The 11884-nt window shown below is 35.7% G+C and overlaps 1 protein-coding gene across 1 annotated transcript; it reads right to left on the bottom strand.

The window, feature by feature from the left end:
* Positions 1 to 10001: 10001 nt before the first annotated feature.
* LOC116420441 (olfactory receptor 5F1-like) lies at positions 10002 to 11445 on the bottom strand. Its single transcript, XM_031945311.1, has one exon. The coding sequence runs from the start codon at positions 11278 to 11280 to the stop codon at positions 10336 to 10338; it is 945 nt and encodes a 314-aa protein (XP_031801171.1). The 5' UTR covers positions 11281 to 11445; the 3' UTR covers positions 10002 to 10335.
* Between the last annotated feature and the right edge of the window lie 439 nt (positions 11446 to 11884).

Genomic DNA, 11884 nt, shown 5'->3' with positions numbered 1-11884 from the left:
GGGTTTTTTTTTTTTTTTTAAAAAAATTTTTTTTTTAAAAATTTTTTTTAAAAAAAAGGGTTTTAAAATTTTTAAAATTTTAAAACTTTTTTTAATTTTTTTGGGGGGTTTTTTTTTTAAAAAACCTTTAATGATTTACAAGGCTTTAATTTATGTCCTACTTCTTTGCCTAAAATTTTATTTATTTTAACTAATTATCTTAGTTGATTCTTGGATTTTTAAAAATATCATCCATATCATTCTTAAGGTGATACTTTTTTTTTTATTATTTATTTGTATTCTTTCAAAATTTCTTTTCTTTCTTATTAATATTTAAAAATTTAATGCAATATTGAATAATGTTTTAAATAATGAACATCCTCAATCCATTCCTAATATTATCTGGAAGCTTTTTAAGCCTTGTCTGTATTAGATTTAATTCTTCTCTTGATCTTAAATTCCTGCTTTTTTTAAATTATTCCAAATTGATGGCAACACTTTCTAGTGTTTTTTATTGTTGGAATATACAAAGGAACTGTTTACCTACACGGAAACCCCTGACGGTGGCTGCTGGAGATCCAACCGAATGGATCCTCCTCTTGTGGAAGGATGATACAAAGAAGACTAAGGAAGCCGGTTGCTGTTCTCCCAGCCTCTCCTGACTGGAGGTCATTGGTTATCTGACCTCTCTCCCTCTTCCCCTGCCTCCAATTTTTCTCATTTATCTGCAAAACCTATTGCTGCCTTGCAACTCCTTCAGATGTTATTGATCCACAACTGGAAGCTCTTGGAGAATTAACCCTCCTTTAACAATTCCCAATTTTTTTGTTTTTTTTTGTTATTCCCCCCTCCCAACCCCCCACAGCATGGTCCCACACAGGAATGGCGATATATCACTTCTGGGTTTGTAGCACGTATTGATAGGGCAAACTTTCAAAAGGGGAGGACTGTGGTCAGAACAGGCATTTAAATTCTCCATCTGTCTCCTGGCCAACCTTTTTGATGTTTGGCCCATTTAAATTAGCCAACTAAAAAGTCTTTTAAGTGCTCTTCTTCCTTAACTCTGGAAGGATCCTGCTTCCAAATGGCTCTGATTCTTCTTGTAATTCTTATCCCACATTTAGGCGCCATATGTGGCAATACATGGGAGAGCTTTTGGGGAATACTTGGTACCCATGACATTGGCTGCTGGAATTCAAAGAACGTCAAAATGGATTCCCTTTGGAAAGGATGATATAAAGGAGACTGGTGAATATCATAGATAAATATATAGATAGATATGGAGATCTGTATGTGTGTATATATATACAAATTTGTATAGAAAATTAATTGTAATATATAGATTTTATGAATATCTCTATCTATAAATCCATCCTAATTAATCAAAAATTTAATTCAAATATATTATTTTGAACTGCAACCATTTGTATTATTATCTGTGATTTTTTCCACTTGAAGCAATTAAAATCTATTTTATCTTATGTAATTGTTTCTGGCTTTTATTTATTACTTACCTAAAACTGAAGTTGATTTATTATGTTCAATTTTTTAAATATTATATTTAATATTAAGATCAAATATTCATTCAAAGTATATTGTAATTATAATATTATAATGTTTTTCTAAGCCATATGTCTGCAACTTTTTCTATTTTTAAAATTAATTAATTAAATATAGTATAAGGAAGAGGAAGCTAGAGAGTTTTGTTAAGGTTTAAGGTTCTTATGAATTATAATTTTAAAAAAAATGAAAATTGTAATCAAATTGAGAACCAATAATGACATCATTGAGCTCAAAATGAAATATGGCTCTCTCCTTTTGTAAGTTATGCATGAAGAATGAGGCTTGCATCATCACATATTGTTAATGATCAGATAAATTTTGCTCAGCTCTACTTTGTTGAGAAGGATGTTGTTATAATTTAAAGACATCCTGAGCCCTCTGATTATCAGATGGAGTTTTTGCTCTTTTCTACACTACTGGACACCCAGTGTTTAACCTCTTGATATATAGCCAAGAATTAGGGATATTACTGCTGTAAAAGAAAACTTCTGAACTCTACAAAAACATAAAATAATAAATGAAATACACAGATCAGTTTTTTCTATATTTATTTTTCAAATAATATAGAAAGAAACATTCTTATTTTTCCAGTAGTTCTTATATTGCATGAAAATGAGTCACTTTAAGCATGCTATTTTAAAATACAGGAAAACTGGCCAGGGTTTTCTTTTTTTTTTTTTTTTTTTTTTTTTGCTAGGTACCAAGTGAGTTTGAGTAATAACTTTTTATATTAAATAATAATAAATCCTTATTCTCATCTTCATTCAAAGTACTCCTATAGGGGGGCAGAGTCAAGATGGCAGAGAAGACACACACGACATTCTAAACTCCTCTCCTACCTCCATTACTAATTGCCAAATTCAGAGTCAAAAATAGTGCTTGACTAGTAAAATTCACGAAGATTGGAAGTACAAAAATTTCCCAGCAGAAGATAATCTGGAAGATAGACAGAAAAGGTTTGTCCTGAGTGGCAGAAGCAGCCAGTGCAAGCAGGGAGATAGAAGGAGAGGCTAGCATACTGCTAGGACTGCAGTGGGGATATTAGATATTGATATTGGATATCTAATGTTTTAGTCAATTCTAGTCTTTTTGTTATGAAACTTTGAAATAATTTTATTCCTTTTAATGATCCTTTTCCCCCAAGAAATTGTATGCTTAATTTGACCAGGAGGTGATTCTTGTCTACAATCCTAGTTCCTTTACCTTCTGAAATATCATGTACCATGATCTCTAATTCTTTAATGCTGCAGATGCAAATTCCTTCTTAAATCCTGATTGTGATTTCCCAATATTTGTATTGTTTCTGTCTGATGCCAGGTAGTATTGTTTTTTACCTTAAAGTTCCTAAATTTAACTATAATATCCCTTGGAGATATTATTTTGGGATCTCTTTCCTAAAGTGATCTGATCTGTGAATTCTTTCAATGTCCTCTTGCCTTTAATTCAGAATAAAAAAGTAGTGTTCCTTGATAATTTCTTGAAAGGTGCTGTTTAGATGTTTCTTTTGATTGTAAACTTTAGGTTTAAGTTTTAAGACTGTCTCTCCTAAAGCCTTAATAATTTTCCTTTGAGTTATTTCATATTTTCTTCCATTTCTTGATTATTTTGAATTTGTTTCGTTTATTGCCTCTTAGAGTCATTAGGTCCTACCTGCTCAATTATTGCTTTTAAGGCACTGTGTTTTTTCACTTTTGTACTTCCTTTTCCATTTGGCCAATTATACTCTTTAAGGTATTGTTTTCTTGATGTTTTTTTTTTCTCCTTTACAATTTGGCCGAGTCAACTTTTTATGTAGTTGTTCTTTATTTCCAAACTGTTGACACTTTTTTTAGACTATTTTTTTTGTTTGTTTGTTTTTGTTTTTGTTTTTGGCTTTTCCCATTAGTGCTTTTTCATTGTTGTTCTCTTGTTTTTTTTTCCAAGACAAAAGGGACTGATTGATTTTCAAATAATTGAATAGAAGTATTGGTTGGTATCAATTTTATAATAACAAATATGGTTAAAACATCCTCCACAATAAGACTTGATTCAAAGAATTCAAAGCATCATTAAAAATTGAAAAAAGAGAAGAATAATGACCTTTCAATAATTAGATAGTAATTAACTATGCCAAGGTTGCCCTATATTCCCATGGCTTCAATTCCCAGGCCTTTCCACTATGCAAAACTGTCTTATTAAGAAGATTCTTAGAAAACAGGACTTTAAGCAAGAGGACCACTGTCATTAAAATGTGGTAAGCATCATGGGAAAACACTCCCCAGACAATATAGAAGGAGTGAAAAAAAGATTTCTACTTAAAAATATTGTGACTTGAGGTAAGTGTTCATTTTAAGAAATTGTCAAGTTATCCTTTTAAAATTATATGGAATATGGTAGTATTTGCTAATGCTTAAGGGAGAAAAAGTATAGATTAGTTGAAATGTCATAAAATCCTTGAATTCAACCCTCCTTCTGACATTTAATCCAGTTATTCAGATAGTTTGAGCAGAGTCCCCTAAGATGTCAAGTGGTATCTTTATTAGAGAGCTGGTGTGAGGATAAGTTGATAATATAAAAAGATTTTCCCAAAGGTTAATCACTTTATTTTTGCTAGTTTTCCTCATATTATTTTTCAACATGTGAATTAAAGGAAGCAAATGAATGTGGTTTAATCTCATCTAATAAAGGTAAGTGTGAACCATTTTGCTTGCTCACCTCCAAATTCTTTATAAAGAAAGTTGTAGGCCTATTAATATAGAAGCTTCCTGAAAGCTTTGAAATACTCAATAATATTCAGGGTTCATATATTCAGGGAAGAAATGCACAAAGAATGAACTTTCTCCCTGCACCCACAATAAGCTCTGAACTATGTACCTAGACAAAAAATAAAATAAAAGCAAAATAAAACTTGTACACCAAGGCAATGTAAATAACATCCAAGTACTTTTTCTGAAGTTCCTTGTTGTGTCTTTGCTTCTTCTATATTAATACTTCCACTTTTTTTTTCTTTGCTACACCACAATTGTTGCCGTGTATAATACTACTCCCAATGGAATACTATTCCCATGGAATAATGAAAACAGTTAGAGAAGAATGTATTAAATATTTAATATTTTACATTAAAACTATATTGAAAAACTTTTAATTTTGTTTTTAATGTTTTATTTTTAAATAAAATTTTATTGTGTATTACATGTAAAACACTACATAGCCATATATATATGTATATAATTTTGTGTTCAAATATAAGAAATCTACTATAGGCTATATATGTGTTTTTCAAATCTCCATAAACCTAGTGCTCTTGACCTACAATGCTAAGAAGGAGGAAATATGTTTCACCTTTTTTTTTCTTTTTTTGGATTAATAAGTTTCGTATTGAAACTAATCGGCACTCACTTATGCTTCAGTTTTCCTTTCTTTTACAATATTGTAGTTATTGTGGCTGCTGTTATATTTCTTTTCTCTGATGTAATTTAAAACTTTTAAAATCTTTAATTCTTTACATTCATTTTCCTTTTTATACTGATTTTTTTTTCATATCCATTAGACAAAACATGTTCACTCATTGCTGGATTAAAATCTACCCTTTCAATCCAGGGTCTTTTTTTCTCTTTCACAAAACAAAAATAGTATTTTCTCTCTGCAGGATCTTTCTGTTATTATTTTCTTTAATGCCACCTCAAGAAATTGCTGAATCAAAGATGGTGATAGGTGATTTACTATATACTTACTTACTTACTATATACTATACTTACTATATATACTATATACTATATACTACATACTATATCTCTCTAACTGTAACATGTTATCTGATCTTGTGATGGCTATCATCTTAAATGTCACTTTTAATTTATTGAAAAAAATGTTTGCATGATCATGTAACTGACAAGACAGTTTGCAGATCAAGTTATAGTTAAAAATAGAGAAGAACAATTCCCAAAACATCCTTTTTTTTTCCTTTGGATGAATTAACGAACCCAACTCTACAATGGACAGATAGAATTCATAAATATCTCAATCACTTACAGAAATATAGTAACTTCTAAGTGAATCTTATATTTCTTATATTGTTCTATATTAAATAAATGGCAATGTATTGGATTGTACCTGCTGTGAAAGATACAATTGCTAATTTGTTTCAACAGTGTATCCCCTGATCTCTCCCCCCAAAAAAAAACATTGATTCCGTATTTTAAAAATCCTCTTTTATAAATCCTTTCTTTTGTAGAATTTCTAGCTCTATCAAATGGGTTGAGGTTTGAAACTGATCCTGAAGGTCCCAAATTTGAGGCTAAGATAGTAATTGGCTATCTCTATTAATATACATGATTGGATTAAGAATGGTCCCTCCCACTCTCTGTGCAAGTCGTGATGTGTTGTATGGAAATGACGATTTTGGTGGGTGGAGGCAGAGAGGAAGGAAGAAACAAGCTGGGAGAGATTGGGCTGAGTTCGGACTCCCGAGCTGCTGGTTGTGTTGGCCCTGGGTAAACTAGCTTCTTGACTCAGCTGCACAATTCTTATCCTGGAATTCTCTTCCACCTCGATCCTTCTTCCTGAGGAATAAAGGCTGAATTTTTCCCCTAACCTGAATTCTGTCCGTGCTGATCTTAAAATACACGATCATTAACATTTGGCCCAAGGTGGGAACCAAGGGACTTGAAGAAGTCTCAGTGACCAGGAACTTGGGTGGTATTGTTAATAGACAAATAAGGAACTTATTTTCTTAAAAAACTAAACCAATAATTTTTTTTGGCTAAAATGGGACGGTAGCTAAAGACTCTCCATCCCCCTTAACCCACCAAGAGTGGTGCTATGGGCATGATTAAATGACAGGAAATACGGGTTTACTTATACCTTGGGAACAGATGGCGAAAATTTGTGGGTATATTAAACTGCATCTCCCCTTGGATGTTGGGGAGGCAAAGATCTCCAAGATAACTGGTCCCGGGTTGGACAAGAGATGTTCTACCATTTCAGAGAAATGGTCCCATTCAATTTCCATGGAGGCATTTTTTTATACAATTATTTCAGTTAGCACTAAGGGAATCCCTAGAAGAAAGAAAAAGCCCATGACTCCTTCCCTCCTCCTCAAATTAGCCATGATTTGGGGAAAAGACAATGAAGAATTAATGACCATTATCCCACAGGGCATTGGGAACTTAAGTGAGCAAGGGTGGGTGACCTTTCCCCGGGGACCCAAGAGCAAGTGATTGACTCTCCTCCACCCTCCACCCTCGGGATGGAGGGGGAGGGAGGGCAGTGGGGCAGTGAGGGGACCAACCTTGAGCAGGCTTCAGGGGCTTAATGAAGGCCAAAAGGGCGTGGACATCCAGGGCTACAACCACCCTTTTTTCCTGTAATTTCCCAGTCTAATGCCTCCAAGGTCAACAAAGTCGAAATTAAACTCCCTTTTAATGTAGAAATCATTAAAGATCTTAAAAAGGCCTGCACCTAATTGTTGGGGCTAAAGCTTATTTTAAGATTGTTAAAATTTTTTAAAGTCTTGACTCCTGATGACTGAAATCTATAGCAAAGGGTATGCCTAGAACCTGGACAAAAATTACATGTGGCTTTCGAATGGTGGCTCTTAAGGATGAAAGCCCAACAAAATAAAGTCAAAATGCTTTCATGCTGCGATCACCTAGACCACCAAGGTATGGTCCATACGAACAATCACAGCACAGGGTTGTTTGTGGCAGCATAGGCAAATTGCTGTAATGCCTATTCAAAGCTGATTCGATTCACAATAAAAATGATAAAAGGGGGCCTTCACAAAAAAATAATAAAAGGGCCCAGATGGGCCCTTTGGCTTTGTGGGACTTTGCAGACTCTATCCACAAGAACTAATGGGAAAATCCAACAACAGATGTTTAATAAAGGCAACTTGCTAAGGAAAATGCTAATGAGGTGTGCAGAAGGATTATAAGGACTGCCAAGGATGCTCCTTTAGAGGGAGTTCATAAGACCTTTGTGCCACAGTGGGCACAAATGCCTTTTTAGCCAGACTTGATGCAGACCCAAGATCCCAACATGGGTAGAAGGGTCCCTTCCAGCAAGGGACTTCGAGAAGAAACAAATGCTTTCAGTGTGGTAAAAATTAGGGCATCTAAGCTCAATGTTGGTATAGAGGCAAGGGAAGAAAGCAGGGTTGGGAGAACAAGACCCAGTATCCCATGTCAAAAATGCAACAGAGGCCCTTGGGCCTCAGAATGTAGACAGGTTCAGGGAAACAGGATGAGGGGCCCAACCCCAGGGCCCCAGGCAAAAAACCAACGGGGGCAGTGGCAGCCAATGGTGCACCCAGAGGTCCTAGACAGCCCAATACCCCCAATATGACCTCAAAAGAGAAGCCATATGACAGAAAGGGATTACACAATCAATCAGCCAGGAAGCAACCTGATGGAAGAAAGGGATTACAATTAGGGAGAATAGAGTTGGGCTCCCATGTATTCCAACAGGGATCCATTTCTATTTGAATTTGTTGCCACTGCTATAAACCACCAATAATAAAAAAAGCAAATTAAAACAATTCCGAAACAGATTAAACCAATCTGACACAATTCTCATACCAGCAGCATGGTAAAGATGATAAAAAACAGAAACAATCCATACTGGAGAAAGTATAAGACACCACGGGTATACCTTTTAATCCTCAAGGACAGGCAATAGTGGAGAGGAGAAACAGAGATATTAAGACGCTCCTCCAAAAACAAAAAAGGGGAACCACAGGAACCCCTAGAAACTTCTAAATCTAGCTCTTTATATAATTAACCTTTGATTTTTGGCAAAAGTACTGGCTCCAGCTGACAGGTTTTATAAACCCACCAAGGTCAGTGTCCAGTCGAAGCTCCACTATCTTTAGATAATCCCAGGTGATGGAGGCCAGAAAGTGGGAATGGAAAGGACCAGATAGGTTAACTGCTTTGGGGAGGGGTTTGCTTGTATTCTCAGGTGGAAAGGAAATCAGATGGGTTCGAAGCCATTTGCCTTATCCCCAGGAGGCCGAACGGACCTTTGAAACAAAGGAAGAAGAAATATCGGGTGTGGTTGCTTTGATTGTCTCCCTTTGAAAAGAGCGTGGCAGTTATGGCGTTTGACTCATGGACTAAAAGATTGTCGGTTTAAAACCCTCAGGGTTTGGTTTCTTGGGCCATGGACCTCAAAAACCCTCAGGAATCATTTGGTTTCCTAAGGCCATAGGACTTGAAAACTCTAGGAATCATTGGTTCTCTGAGACATGGGGACGAAAACCCTCCAGGGGTCATTGGATTCTCCAAGGCCCTTGGGACTTGAAAACTCTCAAGGTCATTGGATTCTCTGAGACATGGGACAGAAAACCCTCAGGGTCCATTGGTTCTCTGGACCATAGGATTTAAAACTCTCCAGGAATCTTGGATTCTCTGAAATGATAAGACTTTTACAACACTTCCAAAATCTGCTGGAATCATTGGATTCCCTAACAAAAAAGACTTTCCAGGACTTCAAAAACTCAGGGGATTTGGTTTGACATGTGAAACAATGGGACCCAATAAGATTTGGTTTGGACTATCTCTTGGCTGCTGAAGAAAGGTGTATGTGGCTTTTTTTACCTTACCCACCTTCTAGGACTTCTGGTGATCTTTTCCAACACCTTGTTGGTTTATATTGTTTGCTATTTCTGCTCTTGTGTTACAATTCATGTTTTGTTACCCACATCAGGCCTGCACCCTGACTGAGGGAGGTCATCCCTAATAACCTCTGCGTTATTGCTTTATTTCTTGTGTAATACCTCCCACTTTGGTTGGTTTTGTGCATAATGGACCCTTCAGCCCAAACCCCTTAAACCCCTTTCCTTTAATTGCTTTTCTCTCCCTTCCTGGATTCCAGGTGGGGCGTGATCATCTCCTTTTTAGTGCTTTCCCCTTTTTGGAAGTCGGAGGCTGTGATCACCTCCTTTTCGGTGCTTTCACCTCCTTCCCTGAGGAAGTTGGGGGCTGATCACCTCCCTTGGGGGCTCTGACCTCCCTGAGGGTCAGGGGTGGCAACCCGGTGTTTCTAAAAAAAAAAAGCGGGAAATGTAATGGGCCAAGGTTTGAGCTGATGCCAGGGGTCCCAAATTACATGAGGCTAGATAGTAATTGGGCTATACTCTAAATAATATACATGATTGGATTAAAATGGTCCCTCCCCTCTCCTTTAAAGTCCTGATGTGTTGTATGGAAATAACGGGAATTTTGGTGGGTGGGAGGCAGAGAGGGGAAGAAGACAAGCTGGGGAGAGATTGGGCTGGAGTTAAGGACTCCAGCTTTGCTGGTTGTGACTGCTGGTCGGCTAAACTTCGATCAGCTGCACACAATTGTTATCGATTCTCTTCCACCTCCGATCCTTCTTCACTGAGAATAAAGACTGACGATTTTCCCCTAACCTGAATTCCTGTCTCGTGCTGATCTTAAAATGCACAATCTTAACACAAACACAGGATGATGGACTTCCTCTCCAACTTGTATACTTGTGAGTGTGTTATCTGGGGTATCAGCTGATGTTAGAAGCATATATTTCACTTCCCACTAGCCCCAGATCATTCCATTCACTTTTCACTCATTCTGTTTTCATTTATTAATTTGTTTGTGTATTTATTTGTCTTAGTGTTGTGGCTTTCATTGCCATGGTGTTCTCCAGAATCAATAAAATTAGATCTTCCATTGTCAAATAAGTAAGAAATAAACAAACAAAAAACACCACAACACCTACCTCAATTAATATCAGTAAGAAGAGTTTTAAATAATTATCTATCTATTTGTATTCTTTATTTTATTATTCTACAAATCATGTAAGTATCCAGATCCTTTTTTTAGTGACAGAATTTTTTAAAGCCCTCTTCACTTCTTCATTTCTCAGGCTGTAGATTAAAGGGTTCAACATTGGGATAACCACTTTGTAGAACACAGATATCACTTTTCCTTGAGTTGGGGAGTAGTTTGAATTTGGAGACAAATAAGTAATAAACCCAGTTCCATAACATAAAGCAATGGTTGTAAGATGAGAAGCACAGGTTGAGAAAGCTTTACACTTCCCTTCAACTGAATGTAAACGTTGAATAGCAAAGAAGATATAGACATAAGAGGAAAGGATGATCAAAAATGTACCCAACATGTTTATCCCAGCACAAATGAAAATGATAGTTTCATTCATTTCAGTGTCAGAGCAGGAGAGTTTGAGGATTGGGGGACTGTCACAAAAAAAGTGATGGATGACATTGGAACCACAGTAGGATAAGCTACTTATATAACTGGTATGAATAACTGAGTTCAGGAATCCTGCTGTGAAGGCCCCCATGGCCATTTTCAGGCAGACTGTCCTTGACATGATAACTGAGGAAAGCAGTGGATTACAGATGGCCACATAACAGTCATAAGCCATCAATCCAAAGAGGATACACTCAGTGGTTGCTAAAGCAATAAAGACATACATCTGCAAAAAGCATCCAGTAAAAGAAATGACTTTTCTTTCAGATAATAAGTCCACTAACATCTTTGGAGTAATAGTTGAAGAATAAAAAATGTCATTGAAGGACAAGTTAGTCAGAAAAAAATACATAGGTGTGTGGAGTTTAGAATCTATTTTGATTAATGTAATAAGTCCTGCATTTCCCACCATTGTGAGAGTGTACATCATCAAAAATACTACAAAAATTATAACTTGAAGTTCAGGTAAATCTGTTAGTCCAAGGAAGATAAAGTCAGTCACTATGGTGTGATTTTTCCCAGACATTTATACCAAATTTTAGCACAGTCACATACTAGAAAATTCTAGAATATAAAAAATCAGTGATGAGAGGTATGATTCAACTGAAGAGTTTGAGGATCTGGCAGTTGCAAGGATCTGTTGGCATAAATTCAGATCAAGAAGACTGATAAATATTTTATCCTAACCTCAACAATTCATGAAGTATGTGTTTATAAAAAAAGAGCTTATTTCTTTCTTTATCTTTTTTCTTTACCTTTACCTTTCTTTACCTACATTTAATATCCTATGCTGTGTTTAGAATTAAAGGGAAGTTACTCAAATAAAGAAAAAGAGGGAACTATCTGCAAAAAAGGCACCAGCAAAATACAGTGAGCAACTTGAGGATACTAAAATGTATTGTAATAGAAAAATCACTTTTCTTAAATTCAGAGTATGTAATCTTAAATCACAATTTAAACTATGCAATCTAGGATAATTCACAATGACTCTGGAATACAGTTTCATCTTTTTGGGGAAGTGGGTAGTTGCATGCTTTTAAAGACACATTCCAACTGTAAATCTATGATTCTATAATCTTTCTCTAGAATTTAAAGAAGTCAGGTTTATCTCCTTTAAGTAAATGATGTTT

The sequence above is a fragment of the Sarcophilus harrisii genome, unplaced genomic scaffold, assembly GCF_902635505.1.
Source record: "Sarcophilus harrisii unplaced genomic scaffold, mSarHar1.11, whole genome shotgun sequence".
NCBI lineage: Eukaryota > Metazoa > Chordata > Mammalia > Dasyuromorphia > Dasyuridae > Sarcophilus > Sarcophilus harrisii.
Note: the sequence above shows the minus strand (reverse complement) of the source record. Positions and strands in the feature narration are given on the sequence as shown.

What these genes read in the sequence shown, in the direction of transcription:
- LOC116420441 (XM_031945311.1), bottom strand. Translation starts at nt 11,280, where the DNA reads ATGTCTGGGAAAAATCACACCATAGTGACTGACTTTATCTTCCTTGGA.